A 24,433-nucleotide genomic window follows, 5' to 3' on the forward strand; every position below is an offset into this window, starting at 1 on the left:
TCAGTCCTTCCAATGAATATTCAGGGTTGATTTCCTTTAGGATTGACTGGTTTGATCTCCTGGCATCCAAGGGACTCTTGAGTCTTCTCCAGCACCACAGTTTGAAAGCATCAATTCTTTGCTGCTCAGCCTTCTTTATGGTCCAACTCCCACATCCATACCTGACTACTGAAAAGGTCCAGAGCCCATATCATATATGATCCAGTCTCAGTAACTGAAATACAAGAGAAGAACTCAAGTGTAATGTGCTAGACTTTAACATTGTTTATCTAAAAACCCATTCTACTGGATAAGTGGAGGTTATTCATATTTTCCATATTCAAGTTTAGCAGGAAAAATAAAACTGTTCCTGCATCTGCCATTGTATTCCTCTTAGAGCAGAAACCAACTTTGCCCTTCTATAAGTGCTGGTGTTTCAGACAAACTTTTAGGAAATCAGTCTGTGCCTAGACATAAGCAGCCTCAAAACTTGAAAAAGAGTGAATTGCTTGTAGTTATGAGTCATTAAGATCATTTTTGTATAGTTTTTTTTGTTTATTTTTGCTACCTCTTCTTAATATCTTCTGCTTCTGTTAGGTTCATACCATTTCTGTCCTTTATTATCCCCATCTTTGCATGAAATGTTCCCTTGGTATCTCTAATTTTCTTGAAGAGCTTTCTAGTCTTTCCCATTCTATTGTTTTCCTCTATTTCTTTGCACTGATCACTTAGGAAGGCTTTCTTATCTCCCCTTGCTTTTCTTTGGAACTCTACATTCAGATGGGTATATCTTTGTTTACTCCTTTGCCTTTAGCTTCTCTTCTTTTCTCAGCTATTTGTAAGGCCTCAATTTTGCATTTTTGCATTTCTTTTTCTTGAGGATGGTCTTGATCACTACCTACTGTACAATGTCATGAACCTCCATTCATAGTTCTTCAGGCAGTCTATCAAATCTAATCCGTTGAGTCTATTTGTCACCTCCACTGTATAATCGTAAGGGATTTGATTTAGGTCATACCTGAATGGTCCAGTGGTTTTCCCTACTTTCTCCAATTTAGTTCTGAATTTGGCAATAAGGAGTTCATGGTCTGAGCCACAGTCAGCTCCTGGTCTTGTTTTTGCTGACTGTATAGAGTTCTCCATCTTCAGCTGCAAAGAATGTAATCAGTCTGATTTCGGTATTGACAATCTGGTGATATACATGTGTAGATTCTTCTCTTGTGTTGTTGGAAGAGGGTGTTTGCTATGACTAGTGTATTCTCTTGGCAAAACTCTGTTAGTCTTTGCCCTGCTTCATTCTGTACTCCAAGGCCAAACTTGCCTGTCACTCCAGGTATCTCTCAACTTCCTATTTTTGCATTTCAGTCCCCTATAATGAAAAGGAGATCTTTTTTTTTTTTTTTTTGGTATTAGTTCTATAAGGTCTTGTAAACTTCATAGAACCATTCAATTTCATCTTCTTCAGCATTAGTGATTGGGGCATAGACTTGGATTACTGTGATGTTGAATGGTTTGCCTTGGAAACAAACCAAGGTCATTCTGTTGTTTTTGAGATTGCATCCAAGTACTGCATTTCGGACTCTTTTGTTGACTATGATGGCTACTCGATTTCTTCTAAGGGATTCTTGCCCACAGTAGTAGATATAATGGTCATCTGAGTTAAATTCACCCATTCCAGTCCATTTTAGTTCACTGATTCCTAAAATGTCAATGTTCGCTCTTGCCATCTCCTATTTGACCAATTTACCTTGATTGCTGGACCTAACATTCCAGGCTCCTATGCAATATTGCTATTTACAGCCTCAGACTTTACTTCCATTACCAGTCACATCCACAGCTGGGTGTTGTTTTTGCTTTGGCTCTGTCTCTCCATTCTTTCTGGAGTTACTTCCCCACTCTTCTGCAGTAGCATCTTGGGCACCTACTGACCTGGGAAATTCATCTTTCAGTGTAATATCTTTCTGTCTTTTCATACTGTTCATGGGGTTCTCAAGTCAAGAATACTGAAGTGGTTTGCCATTCCCTTCTCCAGTGGACCACATTTTGTCAGAACTCTCCACTATGACCCGTCTGTCTTGGGTGGTCCTATAAGGCATGGCTCATAGTTTCATCGAGTTAGACGAGGCTGTGGTCCATGTGATCAGTTTGGTTACTTTTCTGTGATTGTGGTTTTCATTCTGTCTGCCCTTTGATGGATAAGGATAAGAGGCTTATGGAAGCTTCGTGATGGGAGAGACTGACTGTGGGGGAAACTGGGTCTTGTTCTGATGGGTGGGTTCATACTCAGTAAGTCTTTAATACAGTTTTCTGTTGATGACCCAGTTCTTAATGCCCCAGATAACCACGATGGTGTGATCACTCACCTAGAGCCAGACATCCTGAGTGTAAAATCAAGTGGGTCTTAGGAAGCATCACTAAGAACAAATCTAGTGGAGGTGACAGAATTCCAGTAAAGCTATTCCAGAAGAGTTCCAGAAGAGCTATTTCAAATCCTAAAAGATGATGCTATTAAAGTGCTGCTCTCAGTATGCCAGCAAATTTGGAAAACTCAGCAGTGGCCACAGGACTGGAAAAAGTCAGTTTTCATTCCAATCCCTAAGAAAGGCAATGTTCAAAGAATGTTCAGTGAACAAGGAATGTTCAAACTACTGCACAACTGCACTCATCTCACATGCTAGCAAAGTAATGCTCAAAATTCTCCAAGCGAGGTTTCAATAGTGCATGAACCGAGAACTTCCAGATGTTCAAACTGGATTTAGAAAAGGTAGAGGAACCTGAGATGAAATTGCCAATATCTGTTGTATAATAGAAAAAGCAAGGGAGTTCCAGAAAACATCTATTTCTGCTTTATTGATTATACCAAAGACTTTGGCTGTTTGGATCACAACAAACTGTGGAAAATTTTTAAAGAGATGGGAATCCCAGACCACCTTACCTGCCTCCTGAGAAATCTGTATGCAGGTTAAGAAGCAATAGAACTGGATATCGAACAATGGACTAGTACCAAATTGGGAAAGGAGTACGTCAAGGTTGTATATTGTCACCCTACTTATTTAACTTATATGCAGAGTACAGCATGTGAAGTGCTGGGCTGGATGAAGCACAAGCTGTAATCAAGATTTCAGGGAGAAATATCAATAACCTCAGATATGCAGATGAAACCACTCATTGCAGAAAGAGAAGAAGCATTAAAGAGCCTCTTGATGAAAGTGAAAGAGGAGAGTGAAAAAGCTGGCTTAAAACTCATCATTCAAAAAATGAAGATCAAGGCATCCAGTCCCTTCACTTCATGGCAAATAACTGGGGAAATAATGGAGACAGTGTTAAACAGCAATAAAGAAAACTTTATATTCTTGGGCTCCAAATTACTGCAGATGGTGACTGCAGCCATGAAATTAAAATACGCTTGCTCCTTGGAAGAAAAGCTATGGCAAACCTAGACAGCATATTCAAAAACAGAGACATTACTTTGCCAACAAAGGTCCGTCTAGTCAAAGCTATGGTTTTTCCAGTAGTCACGTATGGATGTGAGTTGGACCATAAAGAAGGCTGAGCCCTAAAGAACTGATTCTTTTGAACTGTGCTGTTGGAGAAGCCTCTTGAGACTCCCTTGGACTGCAAGGAGATCCAACCAGTCAATCCTGAAGGAAGTCAGTCCTGAATATTCATTTGAAGGACTGATGCTGAAGCTGAAGCTCCAATATTTTGGCTACCTGATGTGAACAGCTGACTCATTGGAAAAGACCCTGATGCTGGGCAAGACTGAAGGCAGGAGGTGAAGGGGACGACAGAGGATGAGCTGGTTGGATGGCATCACCAACTCGATGGACATGAGTTTGAGCAAGCTGCTGGAGTTGGTGATGGACAGGGAAGCCTGGTGTGCTTTAGTCCATGGGGTCGCAGAGTCGGACACGACTGAGTGACTTAACTGAACCGAACTGAACTTGCGGTTCTAGAGATTTGCTGCAATTCATTTACAGACTCTAGAAGTTCTCCCTTCTCACACCCAGCCTACCCCGCATAACGCCCACTCATATTGTGGCACTGGACACTCTGGGTATGCGAGGCTATTCCTCGAGTAGCCGCTAAGGGGAGCCGGACGCTGGACCGCCTCGCCGTTTCCATGACAACAGTGGGCGCGCTGTCTAGGGAGCTAAGTGCCGGCAAAAGCAGGTGTCTGATTGCAGTGCGTTCGCGGTTGTTCCGGGATTGCATTGAGCCTCGGAGGCTCTCACGGAGTCTGCATACTGGTACTCCACCTTTCCCTCGGACAGCTTCCTAAACCGGCGGGGACGCACTGAGTGAAAATGGTCCATCATTCAGGCTCGATTCAGTCCTTTAAACAGCAGAAAGGTCAGTCGGAATCTTGGTCCCCCCCTCTCTGTGGGCGTCACGTCCCGTCTGCATGCCCTTGCAGTTGTGTAGGAGCATCCTTTCCAGACTAATGCGTCGCAGAGGTGGAGAACTCTGTGAAGTTTTAAAAAATCTTCTTCTTCTTCTTCTTTTTTTTTTTTTTAATGCCACTTCACTTTGCATCCGAAATGAGTCTGATCTCTGAGCCTCCGCACGGTCCTTGGGAAAAGCGGAATTCGTCATTTCAGAGACTGTAATGTCTATCTTTTCTAAGATTCTGTCAATGCATTGCAGTAAACCAGCTTAGCAGGGGTTGTTATACCGGCCCAGTTGCGCTCTGAGATTTGAAAACAGAGATATTGGCCCCGGTTTGCCCCAGCCTGTGATTCAGATGGTTAATAAGCTCCACATAAGTAGATATCCTATTTAAGATGATTTTACACAATCCTAGGATAAATTAATTTTTGGACAATTCCAGAAGTTGGCCTATTGAAGGGGCTCTGAAACTTTCTCAGAAAATTCAATTTTCCCCTTGTTGTTATGCTTGATTCTGGGTTTCAGGATTTTATTATTGTTAGTAGGTTCCTCTGGCAGGTTCTCTGTCTTATCTCTCTTTGCCTTTCCTTCAAATTTCTCCCTAGATACAGTGATGAGTCTATATATGTTCATAGTCAAATCAAGATTTTTTTTTCAAGTTATCCTCACCCTTTGGTCCTTGTTCATTATTTTATTTAAAAGCTTTTTAATAGATCACACATACCATTTTTTTAAATTAATGATGATAATTATGTCATAGTTGATCATATGGTACCTAAGATATGTGAATTCTAGAATAGTAGATTTGTTAATGCAATGTGAAGGAAATAGGGAGTTCCCTGGTAGCTCAGTGGTGAGGATCCTGGGCTTTCACTGCCATGCCCAAGGTTCAGTCCCTGGTCTGGAAACTGAGGTCTCACAAGCTGTGCAGCATGGTCAAAAAAAAAAAAAAAAAAAAAGTGACATATACATTTAATTAAATATTCCTACTTCCCCATGCCTAGATGTTATTCATGTTTGTTTTTGTTTTTTTGGCCAACAGTTGTTTCTTTGTAGATATTTGCGTTTTTCTAAGCAAAAACTGTTGAATCCACCAGGGATAATTTAAGAGCAATCCCCGTATTAGACAAATTATGGACTTAGTGAGCTTTGAATGGCATAGTTTTATACTCTCTTCAAGTCCAAGTTCTCTGGGTTATTTTGCAAATATGTTGAAGTTGGAAGTGAGATGAGAGATTGGGTAGACAAAAAATTCAACTTGTATGCAATTCCACTTCAAATCTAAATGTTCCAAAGAAAATTTAGTTGTTCCAAAAGTTGTGTTCCCTTTAATCATTATTTTAAACACATACAAACATTCAGAATGAAGAAAGTATAGGAACTTGGCACCAGCTTCATATGGCTAATAATCCTCCCCTCATGCATGGGTGCTAGGGGTAACTTATTTCTGGGACCTGAACTATTGGAATAGCCCTCACACAACTTATGTATGAACACATATTGTGTTTTTAAAAGCAAATAATTGCCAACTCTAGGACCAACTGTCATTGTTCCCATTATGATGCATTATGAGCATTGTTTCCATTATGATGCATTATGAGCCATCTATTTTCAAGCCGCCTTTACTTTTTGGCACAAAAAGCAACTTTAGCAGAAGGATAAATGCAGGGAGCAGGAGGGATAGGAAAGAAGTATCATTAAAGTGGTTTTAGTTAATTGTTTCTTAACCCTGAGTGGACTTTTCAAAAAGACATACCAAACATAGGATTAACTAATTCTACAAAGAGGGAGGAGTAAAACACTATTCTAGATGCTTTCTTACCCAGGAAGTGTGAGACAGAAAGCTTTTAGGGATACTTTTCATTGTAACATTAATTTGAAAACTGCCCATTGAAGAGGAGAAAACTGTCTACTGTAACTCTAGTGTCCTAAATCCTAAGCCTGCCATTATAATTAGCTTAGAAACCTTGAGTGATGTTTTAGCTTCTTTGGACTTTTCTTCATATATAAATGTGAAAAAAGTGAGCACCTGATCAACATGGTCTTCCTCTGGTCTATGGGAAGGGCAGGTGCAATGAAAAGAGATGGTTTTTTTCCCCCCTGGGCCAGATAAAGTGGAAAGTAGTGCTTTTAGTTCACTGTTAGGAAATAATTTGGATAAATAAAGCAATTTATGAGGATTATTTTTATCTTAAGTGGTATCAATGTCTTTTGTGGTTTTGATTTCAACTTTATAATACCTAGAAATAGCCTGAGATATTCAGAAAAAACTGTTATTATAAAACTTTAAAAATGTTCACTAACTTGATAAACAAGCACACAGTAATGAAACTCTCAGCAAGCTTGGAGATGTTCCAATATATGTGAGAAATATGTAGTAATAAATCATTGATCCAAACACTGATATCACTCAGTGTTTTCAATAAATCAATATGGATGTTAAAATAGTTATCCTTGGGTTAATCTATGTTCTTCATTTTCAGCCTTGGATTTTTATCCTACATATCCTATTAACAAATTACATTTGTTAATCTCTCTCTAAACCTTAATCACCACCACTGTGAAATAAAGATAATAATATATATGTTGCAAAGTACCTGAGTTTGTCTGGCACATGATTGGGGTTCTAAATGTAATAAACAATAACAAAAATGCAGCAATAATAGTAATAGTTTTTCTTCCCAGCCTCATTTTTTTTTTTTTTACTTCGTAGGAGTTAAAAAAAACACAGACCTTTAGTGATTTCCTTATAATTCATTGCCCTTTATTTCCCTTAGTCTCACTCATTGTTATTACTTTAGGATTTCTTAGGGAAAACTGGATTCCAGACCATCTAAGGATTCCTTCCAGTGGTGTTGAGTTACAGTCCTGAACTATTCAACTCATATGACCATGCCTCAGGAAAACTTCACCTAAATTCCCATAAAGTAAATTTAGAAATTCAATTCTTTTCTTAATTTTAAAATTCCTTTGCAAATAAATTGCATTTATTCACTACTGATTTACCCCATATTTAGTAGGTTCTTGCTATGTGCCAGGGACTGTACTTAGTGGTAGCAATATTAAGGACACTTTCATTCCTAAACCTGTTGTTGCAGAAATCTCCTTCAGAGAACTTTGTATAGTAGGAAGTCTGAGAGGTTTGCTGAACACCACCTTTATGTGAATTATAGAGAACTTTGTATTTTTCTAGGAAGATACTGACATTCTGTTTCTTGGCCATGTCAGTTAAGTTTTGTTTTCTGAAGAAAAGACCCACATATGTTTTTGATTTTTATTTAAATTTTATTAATAGATTGTTTTATTAAGAGGCATAATAAGGAAGCAAAAGAAGTGAGAATCTTCAGCTAGAGTGGGGGGAGTATCGGGATGGGATTTTTGCAACTTTATTTCTGAAGTCCCAAAGGTAAATGAGTATATTATGCTTATAGACAACTGGGAGTGTGTGTTTGCTTTGACTTAGCACATGTTGGAGGAACTTACTAGCTGGGAAATCATCACTGATTTCTGATGCAGATCCAACTGCTCCTCAGCCTGGTTTGCTTTGTTTCACTTGATTTAAAATGGACTCGTGTGTCACCCAAGAGTGGGCGGGAAAAAGACAATGATAGTTGTGGCTTCTGGTGGCTGTTATTTACCAATAGAGCCAGTAAGAGTTTCAGAGAAGCCATAGGTCACATCAAACACAGCCTGTCCCCAAAAGCTTGGATTTAATGGGATCATCAGAAGTGGTTAAGTGATTCATCATTATCACAAAGGACATTTGGTTAAACATGAAGAGTGTTTATAATATTTCCACAGAATCAAATACTTCCTACTCAAATAAGTTATGTGGTAATAGTAATCGTTACACTTACATGGGAATTGGCAGGCCACAGGCACTTTCATTCTCTTTTTCTTAAAATAAATTATTCACTACTGCGGGGGCCCACCTGTCGAGCCTCTCAGCAACTAGCTTGCTTTGTGCCTAGTAAGGGAGGGTGTTGGAGAGAATATCTAGTTTCAGAATTTCTGGCATCCACCGTTTAAGCCTCCTTTTCCCTTCACTGATATTTTTAGGATCTAGAATCTTCCTATACTCTCACCCTGGTGAATCCAGAAAAAAATCTAAAGCCGTTTGTGCAATGACTGAAATGCATTCACGCATTCGTAGTAACTCTCCCTGGTATTTTGACAGTCTGTTCTTTTATTTATGACTGAAGAAGGGAAGGCATTGTCTCTTGTTAAAATACTTCCCAGCTATATAGGCAAAACGTTGGGGAAGATATTTTAAAGTCAGAAAATTATTCTGACTGATCCTTAAGCACAGACTGGTACTCAGGCTGGTGCTGAATATCACCCTGGATCATCAGAAAGGATTGAGTGTCTAATCTAATTGAGAGCCCCTAAGGTCTTCTGCTCTCTTCATTTTTACCCTTCCCTTTCTTTCCCTTTCCACAGGCTATTTCTTACATATTTATGACTCTAGTTATAGATAATTCATCTCCTAGTAACGATGAATCAAACTGTGAATACAATTAAGAGATACTTCAGTCCAAAAAGCAAGCATATGTATCTAGGATCATCTCTGTAAAAATCCTGTGTACCACAAATGGCTTAGAGAAACTGCCATGTTACTTCAAAGTAAGAACACTGATGTTTAAAATGATAATTTTGAATTAGCAACAGTAGTATATATTATGCAATAAATATATATCTTATAGTAGGAATGAAGACAAGTGGTAAAGTTTAAAAGAAATTCCTCCAAATTAATTATAATGTAACTATGTGAGTGTTTATGAAAGCTATTTAGAAATTCAAGTATCCAAAGCATCATATTTCCTGAGAGTTCTAGAGAGCTGAAATTTTCATCTCAATGTAGAGTTTAACATTATACTGTGAACATGATGTTACTGGAAAAAAATATTGGGACTGGTGATCACAGCTGACCCTTGAACAACATGAGTTTGGATTGTATGGGTCCAGTTACGTGTGGTTTTCTTTCAACAGGAAACACTACAGTACTACACGATCTACAGTTGGTTGAATTCACAGATGCAGAGCCACAGATACAGAGGAACCAGATATTTAGTGGCGAACTGTAAATTATATGTGGGTTTTTGACTGCATGGGGAGTCAGCACCCCTAACCCTCACATTGTTCAAGGGTCAACTGGATATAAATCAACCTATTAAAGGAAACCCAAACCTATAAGCATAGCAAAGCTTGTCTTTCTTCTATTTATTACTTTGGCATTTTACCATTGCTCAGATGTTTAAAAATATTAGTATTTACAGATTAATGTAAAGTAATCGTACCTTGATGAAAAGTGTTGACTCAGTTTTTTCTGTGATTGAATCCTCTTTCCCTCTGTAACTCTGGGTATTTACCTAACAAATACTGGGTTGTTAGGTTCCTTATCCAAAATTTTGGGATAATAATCTTCATCTCTCAGGAATGTGGTGAAGGATAGCAAAAAAACAAAACCAAAAAAAGCTGCTAACGTTGTGTGAATACTATCACTATCCACTGTCCCCAAAACTCAAAAGTACACTGCATTATTTTATAATGACTAAAACTTTAGCAGCTAGATACATATATATATATATATATATATAAATTTTTTTTTTCTATTTTCAAGGTGAGGGAATTAAGGTTTAGATATATGCATTGCCAAGTTAACTCTTAATGAGTTCAAGGCAGAGTTCAAAGATCTCTGAACTTGATCGTGGTCAGCTCACTCCCTTCTGCGGCCTTGGTGAAGTGAAAACTTTAAACAGAATAATGTTCATTACACCTTCTGACTTCATCAGAAGTTACAGAAGTATAAAATCATATTCTAAACCTGACAGATCATTAGTATAACCAACCCAACCTTCCCTTCATTTATTGCCTTTCCTCCTAAATTGCACAGGAAAGCAGCAGTTACTTCCTACCTGGCAACTCAGCAGGCATGTAGGAAGCCTGTTCTAGCTGCAGGACTCAGGTTTATCAAAACATCAGGCCCAGACTCACATCCTCACTAAATAAAGATGAGAAATTGTTGGCCACAGAGGAGAGGACTTTCTTGTGGGTAAATTGGGTGGATGTGAAAGTACATCGCTTAAAGTATTTTTCAATTGCACTGTATTAGTCATGGAACACCTCTCATCATTATGTTTCTAAGAACCTAACAGGTTGACCAAAAGGCATCTCCCCAAAATAACTCTTAAACTGTACATATTTTATGTTTGGCTTTGGAGCTCTTTTAGAAGCAATTTGGAGGTGGAGTTGTGGCTACATTGCAAATACAGGCACAAGTTCTGTCTTAAACAGTTTCCATCACTCACTGATATACTGAACAATTCATTTTATCTGCCATAGCTCATTTCCCACATTTGCAAGATTTAACAAATCACCTGGAGTTCTTGTTAAAATTAAAGTTCTTAGTGCCTCCAGACTTAGAGAATCTCATCTCCAGGGACACTGGGAATTTGTGTTCTTTACAATTATGCACAATTATGCACTATGGAATTCTTACAAGGTGCATTTGAGAAACAATTTTGTAAAAAAAAATAGTAACTGCGTAAACACTGAGAGAGATAATGGATTTAAGAGAGTGGGCTAAATTAAATTGTAAATAGATGATCTTTCTTATTAATAGAGGCAAAACTGTATAGATTCCAGCACTTAAGCTTCATACATGCATTTAGTACTATGAAAATGTAGCTTAGTGTGTTTCTAATATAATTATAATTCCCCAATTCCTCCTCTGTAAGGTTTGATGAACTTCCTAAATGAGAGTTACTGACTGGTATCCTTTATTGGACACTTCAGTAAAGGAGTTTTTATACTTGTAAGAAAGAGCTCTCAGACTTTTGTCTCCAGTTGTCCTGTCGTGACCTTAGCAAATGCTGTCAATTCATTTATGCCCCAGGTATTTTAATTCCTATTTTTTACTGTACAAGTTTTTGCAAAAGAAAACACTGTCATGAGTATTCTGCTATTATGACATGTCTCAACATGGCTTTTTAAAAAATAAAATGCACACTAAAAGTTTAAGGTTCTCCTTGATTAATGTATATGAAAGATATGTGTTAGGTTTGAGTTTTATAAATAATTTACTGTCATAATTTAAAGTCACTGTGAGAAAGGCAATGCGTGCAATAAAAAATGGGGGTATGGAAACCTACAGACTGTGTTTGAATTTTAAAGGCTGTTACATAGTGGGGAATCATGGGCAAACTGCTTTCAGTCAGTTTTAGTTTCCTCATTTCTAAAATCAGAATAATAATAAGTGCTATTATTAAATGTTTATTCTTTGCCAGACACTGTTTAAAGCATTTTGCTTGTAATTGCCACTTAATATTCCTAAGCAGACATTTCTATTAAATGGTATGGACTTAACAAAAGCAGAAGATATTAAGAGGAGGTGGCAAGAATACACAGAAGAACTGTACAAAAAAGATCTTCATGACCCAGAAAATCACGATGGTGTGATCACTGACCTAGAGCCAGACATCCTGGCATGTGAAGTCAAGTGGGCCTTAGAAAGCATCACTACGAACAAAGCTAGTGGAGGTGATGGAATTCCACTTGAGCTATTTCAAGTCCTGAAAGGTGGTGCTGTGAAAGTGCTGCACTCAATATGCCAGCAAATTTGGAAAACTCAGCAGTGGCCACAGGACAGGAAAAGGTCAGTTTTCATTCCAATCCCAAAGAAAGGCAATGCCAAAGAATGCTCAAACTACCACACAATTGCACTCATCTCACACGCTAGTAAAGTAATGCTCAAAATTCTCCAAGCCAGGCTTCAGCAATTCGTGAACTGTGAACTTCCAGATGTTTAAGCTGGTTTTAGAAAAGGCAGAGGGACCAGAGATCAAATTGCCAACATCCACTGGATCATGGCAAAAGCAAGAGAGTTTCAGAAAAAACATCTATTTCTGCTTTATTGACTATGCCAAAGCCTTTGACTGTGTGGATACAATAAACTGTGGAAAATTCTGAAAGAGATGGGAATACCAGACCACCTGACCTGCCTCTTCAGAAATCTATATGCAGGTCAGGAAGCAACAGTTAGAACTGGACATGGAACAACAGACAGGTTCCAAATAGGGAAAGGAGTACGTCAAGGCTGTATATTATCACCCTGCTTATTTAACTTCTATGCAGAGTACATCATGAGAAACACTGGGCTGGAAGAAGCACAAGCTGGAATCAAGATTGCTGGGAGAAATATCAATAACCTCAGATATGCAGATGACACCACCCTTATGGCAGAAAGTGAAGAGGACCTAAAAGGCCTCTTGATGAAAGTGAAAGAGGAGAGTGAAAAAGTTGGCTTAAAGCTCAACATTCAGAAAACGAAGATCATGGCATCCAGTCCCATCACTTCATGGCAAATAGATGGGGAAACAATGGAAACAGTGTCAGACTTTATTTTATGGCTCCAAAATCACTGCAGATGGTGACTGCAGCCATGAAATTAAAAGACGCTTACTCCTTGGAAGGAAAGTTATGACCAACCTAGATAGCATATTCAAAAGCAGAGACATTACTTTGCCAACAAAGGTCTGTCTAGTCAAGGCTATTGTTTTTCCAGTGGTCATGTATGGATGTGAGAGTTGGACTGTGAAGAAGGCTGAGCCCAAAAGAATTGATGCTTTTCAACTGTGGTGTTGGAGAAGACTCTTGAGAGTCCCTTGGACTACAAGGAGATCCAACCAGTCCATTCTGAAGATCAGCCTTGGGATTTCCTTGGAAGGAATGATGCTGAAGCTGAAACTCCAGTACTTTGGCCACCTCATGTGAAGAGTTGACTCATTAGAAAAGACCCTGATGGGGAGGGATTGGGGGCAGGAGGAGAAGGGGACGACAGAGGATGAGACGGTTGGATGGCACCACCAACTTGATGTACATGAGTCTGAGTGAACTCCGGGAGTTGGTGATGGACAGGGAGGCCTGGCGTGCTGCAGTTCATGGGGTCTCAAAGAGATGGACACCACTGAGTGACTGAACTGAACTGAACTGAATTTCATAAGTGAGGAAACAAGGGCAGAGAAGGTAAGCAAGTGTTCAAGGTCACAAAACTAGTAAAAGTGGAGCTAAGCTACCTACCTGGCAGGTAGAAATGTTACAAAGATTAGCATTAGTGTACCATTAGTTACTTCTATAGAAATCGCTCTATAGTAGGCTCAGTACTTTGTAAATAATGTTTACATAAAGCATCATTAACTCTCTACTCTGACTCCAAATCAGTAAGATTAAAAATTGTTCATAACTCAGTACAGGGATTTCCTCCTTTACCTAGCTATTTCCTCTACCCACTTGATTTCACCAGCATTTCCTAATTCTTTTTTTCAAATGATTCTCCCAAAGTTGAGCTGATTGAAAATACTCAGCTTCTTTTTTTCTTGTAAGTGAGCTTAATTTACCAACATTAGCTCAATTTAGACATATTCAAAAGACATAAAATTGTTTTTATCTGTGAACTGGTGAATCTCACAGGCACAGTGTTATATATTTGCAGTTAGTGGTACACTAATAGTCTATTTGTCTAAAGTTACTTTGAATATAGATTGAACATATCAACACAACGTAGTCTCAGACTTACAATAAGAGAGAGGTGAATGGTCAAGAACTTGAGTGCAAGAGTCAGGCAGCTTGGGTCAAATGATACTTCTGTATAATTTGATATGTGCGATTGCATGATCTTAGCCATAATTTTACTTCTCTAAATTTCCCACTTTATCTTATAAATTATAAGAGAAATTTCTCTTATAAATTGGGACTGATAGGATTGTTTTGAGGGTAGCTTTTTGAAGTGGATTCTAAAAATTAATACATTTACCAATTTGGCTCTCCCTGTTTTTGCTATTGTTTTAACTTTTCCTAATCTTAAAAAGTTCTAAGATATCCCAGTACAAGTTACACTTGTAGTACAGTGTGTGTACAAGATAGTGTTAGCCAGTCATGTCTGCCTCTTTGTGACCCCATGGACTGTAGCCTGCCAGGCTCCTCTGGCCATAGAATTTTCCAGGCAAGAATACTCGAGTGGGTAGCCGTTCCCCTTTCCAGAAGATATTCCTGATCCAGGGATCAAACTTGGGTCTCCTGCAATGCAGGTGGATTCTTTACCATCTGAGTCACCAGGGAAGCTTGTACTATAGATGTCCCTATAACATAGATCAGAAAAAATCAAATTTAATGCACTTTCCTTACAGCTCAACACTTATGCCATGATTCAAAAGAAAAGAGCCTATATATGAATGTCAACATACCAGGGTTTCAGTTTAGAAATAAAATTATCTAAAAACAATCCATACATTGTTCATCTCTGAATTTTCATTTATTTCTGATATAACATTATTAATTTATAATTATTTATGATATGTTTTATGCTTATAAGAATTATAAAGCAATATTATTCATGGGATGAGTGTATATAAAATGGAAACTGAAACAAATTTTATTCAGTTAGAGTTCAAATTACATTTCTCATTTTCATATTTTGTGTCTGTTATCATATGCAATGATAATATTTAAATGTCCATCATTGAGAGTAGCCAAAAAAATTGGGGGTATACAGTAAATTCTAAGTTTCTTACTAAGGAAAATAGTCTTTGGTGTAATGCCTACTTTGGGGCACTAATATTTTGAATGATGTTTCTCTAGTTCTCACATGTTGCTCCCAGATGAATGAATTGGTGTTTGCACAGCTTGTAATTAGTCATAACTCTTACCAGATGTGAGCAAACCACCTACTCAGAGGCACTTATGCAAATTTAGACAACATTACTCTAGAGTTTAAATCATGGATACTTCCAAACTCATTCTATGAGGCCACCATCACCCTAATACCAAAACCAGACAAAGATGCCACAAAAAAAGAAAACTACAGGCCAATATCACTGATGAACATAGATGCAAAAATCCTTAACAAAATTCTATCAAACAGAATCCAGCAACATATTAAAAAGATCATACATCATGACCAAGTGGGCTTTATCCCAGGGATGCAAGAATTCTTCAACATTCACAAATCAATCAATGTGATACACCACATTAACAAATTAAAAGATAAAAACCATATGATTATCTCAATAGATGAAGAGAAAACCTTTGACAAAATTCAACATCCATTTATGATAAAAACCCTCCAGGAAGCAGGCATAGAAGGAACATTCACTTCAGTTCAGTTCAGTGACTCAGTAGTGTCCGACTCTTTGCAACCCCATGAATTGCAGCATGCCAGGCCTCCCTGTCCATCACCAACTCCTGGAGTTCACTCAGACTCACGTCCATCTAGTCGGTGATGCCATCCAGCCATCTCATCCTCTGTCGTCCCCTTCTCCTCCTGCCCTCAATCCCTCCCAGCATCAGAGTCTTTCCCAATGAGTCAACTCTTCGCATGAGGTGGCCAAAATACTGGAGTTTCAGCTTTAGCATTGTTCCTTCCAAAGAACACCCAGGACTGATCTCCTTTAGAATGGTCTGGTTGGATCTCCATGCAGTCCAAGGGACTCTCAAGAGTCTTCTCCAACACCACAGTTCAAAGCATCAATTCTTCAGCTCTCAGCTTTCTTCACAGTCCAACTCTCACATCCATACATGGCTACTGGAAAAATCATAGCCTTGACTAGATGGACCATTGTTGGCAAAGTAATGTCTCTGCTTTTGAATATGCTATCTAGGTTGGTCATAACTTTCCTTCCAAGGAGTAAGCAAGCGTCTTTTAATTTCATGGCTGCAATCACCATTTGCATACCTCAATGTAATAAAAGCCATATATGATAAATCCATGGCAAACTTTTTCCTCAGTGGTGAAAAACTGAAAGCATTTCCCCTAAAGTCAGGAACAAGACAAGGGTGTTGACTCTCACCACTACTATTCAATATAGTTTTGGAAGTTTTAGCCACAGCAATCAGAGAAGAAAAAGAAATAAAAGGAGTCCAGATTGGAAAATAAGAAGTAAAACTCTCACTGTTTGCAGATGACATGATCCTCTACATAGAAAGCCCTAAAGACTCCACCAGAAAATTACTAGAGCTAATCAAAGAATATAGTAAAGTTGCAGAATATAGAATTAGCACACAGAAATCCTGTGCATTTCTATACACTAACAACGAGAAAACAGAAAGAGAAATTAAGGAAAAAATTCCATTCACCATTGCAACGAAAAGAATAAAATACTTAGGAATAAATCTACCTAAAGAAAAAAAAAGGCCTATATATAGAAAACTATAAAACACTGATGAAAGAAATCAAAGAGGACACAAATAAATGGAGAAATATACCATGTTCATGGATCCGAAGAATCAGTATAGTGAAAATGAGTATACTACCCAAAGCAATGTATAGATTCAATGCAATCCCTATCAAGCTACCAACAGTATTTTTCAGAGAACTAGAACAAATAATTTCACAATTTGTATGGAAATACAAAAAACCTCGAATAGCCAAAGCAATCTTGAGAAAGAAGAATGGAACTGGAGGAATCAACCTGCCTGACTTCAGACTATACTACAAAGCTACCATCATCAAGACAGTATGGTACTGGCACAAAGACAGAAACATAGATCAATGGAACAAAATAAGAAAACTCAGAGATAAATCCACGCACCTATGGACACCTTATCTTTGACAAAGGAGGCAAGTATATACAATGGAGAAAAGACAATCTCTTTAACAAGTGGTGCTGGGAAAACTGGTCAACTGGTAAAAGAATGAAACTAGAACACGTTCTAACACCATACACAAAAATAAACTCAAAATGGGTTAAAGATCTAAATGTAAGACCAGAAACTATAAAACTGCTAGAGGAAAACATAGGCAAAACACTCTCTGACGTAAATCATAGCAGGATGCTCTATGACCCACCTCCCAGAGTAATGGAAATAAAAGCAAAAATAAACAAATGGGACCTAATTAAACTTAAAAGCTTTTGCACAGTGAAGAAAACTATAAGCAAGGTGAAAAGACAGACTTCAGAATGGGAGAAAATAATAGCAAATGAAGCAACTGACAAAGAATTAATCTCAAAAATATACAAGCAATTTGATATTTCTCAATTCCAGAAAAATAAGTGACACAATCAAATAATGGGCCAGAGAACTAAATAACAAACACATGAAAAGATGCTTAAGATCACTCATTATCAGAGAAATGCAAATCAAAACCACAATGAGGTACCATCTCACGCCAGTCAGAATGGTGTGATCCAAAAGTCTACAAACAGTAAATGCTGGAGAGGGTGCGGAGAAAAAGGAACCCTCTTACACTGTTGGTGGGAATGCAAACTAGGACAGCCACTATGGAGAACAGTGTGGAGATGCCTTAAAAAACTGGAAATAGAACTGCCATACGACCCAGCAATCCCACTGCTGGGCATACACACAGTGTGTATGTGTGGAAACCAGAATTTAAAGAGACACATGTACCCCAATGTTCATCACAGCACTGTTTACAGTAGCCAGGACATGGAGGCAACCTAGATGTCCCATCAGCAGATGAATGGATAAAAAGCTGTGGTACATATACACAATGGAATATTACTCAACTATTAAAAGGAATGCATTTGAATCAGTTCTAATGAGGTGGATGAAACTGGAGCTTATTATACAGTGTGAAGTAAGTCAGAAAGAAAAACACCAATATAGTATATTAATGGATATACACGGAATTTAGAAAGATGGTAATGATGACTCTATATGAGAGACAGCGAAAGAGACACAGATGTAAAGAACAGACTTTTGGACTCTGTGGGAGAAGGCAAGGGTGGGGTGATTTGAGAGAATAGTATTGAAACATGTATATTATCATATGTGGAATAAATTGCCAGTCCAGGTTCGATGCATGAGACAGGATACTCAGGGCTGGTACACTGGGATGACCCTGAGGGATGGGATATGGAGGGAGGTGGGAGGGAGGTTCAGGATGGGGAACACATGTATACCCATGGCTGATTCACATGAATGTAAGGCAAAAACCATCACAATATTGTAAAGTAATAGCCTCCAATTAAAATAAATAAATTTTTTTTAAAAGAAAAAATAAATCATGGATAACAGTCACTCTAGTATATAATTCACATAAATTCACGTTTTGCAAAACTTATTTTATATATTTTAAAACACCATGTAATGATATAACTGAACAATGAATGTGTACATAAGGATATTCTGTCTAAATATAATGTTTAAGACATAATGTAATTTGCCTATATAATCTGAGACCTGCACAATGCTTGAGTACCACATTGTCTTTAAGAATGGCATGCTTTGTAAACTAGACAGCCAGTGGGAATTTGCTGTATGATACAGGGACCTCAAACCCAGGCTCTGTGATAACCTAGAGGGGTGGGATAGGGTGGGAGGTGGGAGGGAGGTTAGGAGAGGAGGTTAGGTTAGGAGAGAGGTTAGGAATTAACCTATGGCTAATTCACTTTGATGTATGTCACTAACCAACACAATATTGTAAAGCAATTATCTTCCAATTAAAAATACATTATTATTATTATTATTTTTTTAAAGAATGGCTTGTTTTGAGAGTAAGAAGTAAAAAAGGGATGGGGAAATTCTGAACTTTTCCCTGCTTCAGACCCAGTCTTGAAAAAAACCTCCCATAGCCAATTGGAAATGTCACAAGCAAGACTTTCTTTGAAATTATCTGATAATTCTTCATTTAACCAAGATAATAACCCTTGATGTGTATAGTACCCAGCAGATATAAAACTTAACGTATTTGAATTTATTTCTGCCAAGATAATTTTGGGCCAGATATAAATGTCTTCTTCAGCTATTCAGCAGATGAAGAGATGTTATCAAGTGTTCATTGAACATTTTTTTAAAATTCCTGTTTTAAAGATGTGGGGGATTGTAATTGAACTTGCTGTGCTTGATGTGCATTGAATTCAAATAATTCTCTTGAACACCCATCACAAAAGGTACCTTCAGCTTCATTTCATAGATTAGAAAATTGAGGCACAGTGTGAGAAATAGCTTACCCAGTAACATAAGGTGCGTATTTAGGATATGAACTTTAAACCAGTAATTTGGCTGTATAACTTGTTCCCTAAAATAGTATTTGCATTTTAGTAAGGTGGGTAAGAGGAGCTGATAATATTCAGGGCCTACTTTTGTCAGTGTGCTGGCCATTGTATACATGCAGTATCACACAATTTGTATATTTCAGGCACAAATATATTTTACAGATAGGGAAACAGATGAATTTAAAGTTGCACGTGGCCACATAGCCTAACAGACTTTCCTTGTTGTCAGATGTTGAAGAATCTCCCTGCAATGCAATGCAGGAGACATGGGTTCGATCCCTGGGTGGAGAAGATCCTTTGGAGAAGGGAATGGCAACCCACTCCAGTATTCTTGCCTGGAGAACTCCATGGACAGAGGAGCCTGGTGGGCTGTAGGCCATGGGGTCACAAAGAGTCGGGACATGACTGAGCAAGTAACACTTTCACTTCTTCACTTCACATAGCTAATATGTAACCTCTGAGCCACCAGGGAAGCCCAATATGTGGCAGGCCTGGAGTAAAATCTCACTTTCTACTATCATGAAATGCATTATATTTAAGAAGAGTTGTTTCTACTATGTCATCCTGAAAAACCTGGATTAGAAAAAAATAGTTTATTAATCAATAATTACGATGAATACTCCAAGATATGAACTTTGTATGTCATGCAAAGTGGAAGGATTATTGGGTGCTTGTGTTATTCAGCCAGTTAGAAGGTACAAGAGGGATAACAACAAAGAATATTTGAAAATTTCTGTTACAGAGTGTATCTCTTTTTATAGTATAGTCAATATCTATGAAGACTGTTTTACCATCTCAGAATGACTCTGTTCCAATCTCATGCTATTCTAAACCACCCTCTCCCCAAACACCCAATTCCCTTTAGTCACATATCCTTCATGCTGCCATTTTAAATCTGGACTTGCTGTTTGTTACTTTATTTCCCCTAAATTTGAATATTGAACGTTAAGCTTTTGTTTACTGGGATGGAAAATAACAAGGGGACAGGAATCATAATGTGGCTTACCCTAACTCCGTAATTATGTGTTTCTTCAAATATGTATTGAATATCTACTATGTTCCAGGCACTGTGATAAATATTGGAAACACAACAGTTAATTAAATTTGACATCTGCTGAAGAAGCTCTTCAAAATTTATGTTCCTTTCCATCGATACTTATGGTTTTTCAACATAGAGCTGTCTCTTAACCAATCATTTTTCTTGAAGAAATAACTGGCTGTCATCAATTTGGACACCAGCTTCAGTCATAAAAGTGCTTTGTGGACGCGGTATCACTTAAAAATTTGAAAGCAAGCAAAATTTCTTTAAGAACAGCTATAGTCAGCCTTGTCATTGGAATAAACTCCTGGGAGCTGATCCAGCATTGCAATTCAAAATGTACTGCCCATATTAATATTTGGAAGTATTTTTAATAAAATATTATAGTATCTAATTCTTATGAGGAGGTAGTATAAGATGAGAGTTGTATATAAAACTTCAAATTCTTGTTTTATCACTTACTGGCTATGTCATCCTGCTGCTAAGTCACTTCAGTCATCTCCGACTCTGTGTGACCCCATAGATGGCAGCCCACTAGGCTCCCCCGTCCCTGGGATTCTCCAGGCAAGAACACTGGAGTGGGTTGCCATTTCCTTCTCCAATGCATGAAAGTGAAAAGTGAAAGTGAAGTCGCTCAGTCGTGTCCAACCCTCAGCAACGTCATGGACTGCAGCCTACCAGGCTCCTCCGTCCATGGGATTTTCCAGGCAGGAGTACTGGAGTAGGGTGCCATTGCCTTCTCCTAATAACTTCAATAATTATCTAAAACTCACTTTATTATTTCTCATTCTTTCATTCTTGCTTCATTGTTCAACCATAACTCTGGGATATACAGCTTTCAAATTAATTTTATCTTCTCTGTTGTTTTGTCATAAGTTTTCCACTTTTTTCCCCCCTTTATTCTGATAGTACTGCTTAAGATTGTCTTCTGTATCAATGATTCAGTTTTCTCATGGGTAGATTTTGTTCTTTATTTTTCAAAACATATTTTAAGTGTCTAGCAACAAATTATTAACAACTCTATAAATTATTTCTTCAATTTATCCAGCTCTGTTTTCATTTTAATGTGGTATAACAATTTTTAAGAATTCTTTTTTTTTAAATTTAGGGGAAATCACAGATGCTATCTATATTTGTTTATTGTAGCTTGTCTTGTTCAGTTTTACTATTTTGCAAACTTTGAGACATGTTATTCCCTCTTATACTGAAAAAAAGAATAAGCATTTTCATTAGTTCTATACATTAATTTCTAATTTGATTCTTCAATGAAATAAAGGGCTATAAAAGCCAGGGATTTGACCCAAAGCAATAGAGAGGATTCTCCTAGTCATTGCTCTTGTTACCATCCTCCAGTCATATCTTAAAGGGGATGGCTGTTTGCTCTCAGTTCATTTGCCCGCTTAGTGACCTAGAATCTTGACGTGATTTGGGTAAGAAGATCATTGGGCAGTTTCCATTGTGCCATTTGTTAAAGTGTTTATTTAATCAGCTGTGCCTCTTGCTACATTTACTAATGAAATTTTATTTTTGGCCTGGTTTCTACTTTAGGCAAATTGTGTGTTTTTGTGTAATTCTTTCTTGTTTCTATTTCCTTCTGTTTCAAAGTAAACCCGGTAGGATCAATGAAAAACTCCACTTTGAAGTGTTTTTCTGTTTGATGTGGACCAACTTGCCCTATGCTATTGCTTCTCCCCTGTTATTACATAAAGATAAAGGGATGCTGACCCATCTATTTTTCTGCCCTGTCCACTTATCCTTGCTTTTACAATCAACAGATATTAATGAACTCATATCAGAATTCCATAAACTTTCTTCCAATAATTTAGCACCAAATCTGACTAGACATCTTGACTTAATCTGGCTTTGTCTATCCCATTACTTTTTTTTGTGTGTGTGTGTTCTTGCCTGGAGAATCCCAGGGACGGGGAGCCTGGTGGACTGCCGTCTATGGGGTCGCACAGAGTCGGATACCACTGAAGTGACTTAGCAGCAGCAGCAGCATTGTGGTAGTAATGAAGATTCATTCATTTATATTATTTCTCCCTCTCCTGCCCCTCTCCTCCCCTCATCCTCTTCCTTTTTCCTCCTAGGTCATTTAATTTGGAATTTCAGACAGAGGGAGTTATATGAGTGATTTTAAGAAGCACCCTCCCCAGAATTCTCTTAGAAATATAATTGAAGAACGTTGCAAAAATAGGAATTATAATTATTAAAATGGATGTGCCTTGGCCTTTTTTCATTTTATCTTAGTGTTCCCTGGATATTGTGTTTATTTACCTTTATTTATTTATTTTTTGCTTTCTGTCTTTGTTATATTAAACTTAATTTGTTGGTTTTCAACTTTCTCAGTGATTTAGAAAGCACATACTCTGTTTTAAATTCTGATTGTCTGGTGGCCTCTGCCTGCTATATAATAAGTATTACATCATTTACACCCTTCCCCCCTTCATTGTCTTGGTTACACTTGCCCATCCAAGAAGTTTTTCTATAAATTTGGAAACTATCCCAGTGTTGAAATTTCTTCATAATTAAACACAGCCACCCTCCTCACTGTTTTGAGCATAATCACAATGAATTCTAATTTTCTGTTTATTTGCTGCCACTAGCACCCACTAATAAACTGTAATCTGTTAAGAACATGTTCTTACTAATTTTTATCACCAAAGTTGAAATCCTCACCTAACAACAGTAGATATTCGTTTTTATTTTGTTTTTGAAAAATTGGCATGCAAAAATGAGGAAATGTAAACCTCATTTAAATATTTTATTTATTTTTCCTTTTAACTGTAAAACATATTTTGCTGAAAAAAATGATTCAGAATGCAAATAGAGATTTATTCAAAGCTGCACTAATTGGGAGGTATTGCTAAGACAACAGTTGCTGATTCCTTGTTAAACATTTTTAGATTAAAGTAAAGTGAAAAGGACAATGTGAAAATGAAAGGATAGTGAAAAGACTTAAAAAGAGAGCAATGGCTTATTTTACCCTGTTGTACTCCCCAGGACCTTTCCCAGGAACAACCTTTCTTTTAGTTCTTAATATTCTTTATTCTGGCATTTTCCTCTGTATTTACAAATTATATACTTATGATGCACTTTATTATTTGTTAAATTTAGATACAGTCTATTGATTTCCTCTCAAATTGCTTGTAATTTAACTTTTCATACTACCACTGCATCACCACCACAATCCCTCTTCCTTTACTTTCCCAGTAAAGTTTATCAATTTTGATTAAATCACTAGTTAATAAATATATTATTATCATATTATAATATTTTAGTGCTTTGTCAAGTGATAGTCAAATAGTATACTGATTAATTCCCTTTTTATGAGTTCTTTTTTTCTTGAATAACTCATTTTTCATTTGCTTTATTTTTATTAACTCTTCCATAATTTCTTAAGTGTTCAAAAATAATTTATTAAAGGCTTAGCAATTATTTTTCCTTGTACTCAAACATAGATGATTGTAATTTTTTTTTTCTTCCCTCTTGAAGATGCTACTCCATCTTACCTGTCTCCTTCTACTCCAGACTTCAAGATTGTTGCAGAGCTGTTGTCCTGGAACTTCTCTTTTCAGTGTTCTTGTTTTTATATCTCTTTTTGATTCCATGTCTTTCACTTTTTTGATTTGCTGTCTTATTTTACTAAGATATTCTCTAGTAACTTCCTAAGAAAGGATGTTTGAGGAGTTAATTGTTTGAGCCTTTGCATGTCATAAAATGTCTTTTTATCCCCCTCCCTACAAAGTTGATGAACTATTTAGCTAGATAATGAATTCTAAGATAGAAATTACTTCCTCACAAAACTTTTACAGAATTATATTGCTGCTCATTTTAACAGACATTTGCTTTCCAATAGCCTCACATCATTCCGGATCCAAATATGTTTTACAACTTTTAAATTTACTTGTTTATTTTTTTCTCTCCCAGTCTCTTGTTCCTCACAATACCAACTCTTCTAAAGGGTTAGGATCTTCTCTTTAACTTGGTATTCTGAAATCTCATAATGGCAAGC

At 37.4% G+C, this 24,433-nt stretch overlaps 1 protein-coding gene across 5 annotated transcripts in view; it reads left to right on the top strand.

Annotated features, from left to right (window-relative positions):
• Window positions 1–24,433, top strand: part of ANO3 (anoctamin 3) — a 446,396-nt gene that overhangs the window by 152,146 nt on the left and 269,817 nt on the right. The window contains exon 1 of one of the 5 annotated variants that reach the window (XM_061380966.1): window positions 4,109–4,332. The exons of the other annotated variants lie outside the window; for them this stretch is intronic. Coding sequence (XP_061236950.1) covers window positions 4,287–4,332 — 46 coding nt within the window. The 5' untranslated portion in view covers window positions 4,109–4,286. Of the gene's footprint in view, window positions 1–4,108; window positions 4,333–24,433 lie in introns of those variants that run through there. 5 annotated transcript variants of the gene reach the window in all.

Source organism: Bos javanicus, chromosome 15 (assembly GCF_032452875.1).
Source record: "Bos javanicus breed banteng chromosome 15, ARS-OSU_banteng_1.0, whole genome shotgun sequence".
In the NCBI taxonomy this organism is placed as follows: Eukaryota; Metazoa; Chordata; class Mammalia; order Artiodactyla; family Bovidae; genus Bos; species Bos javanicus.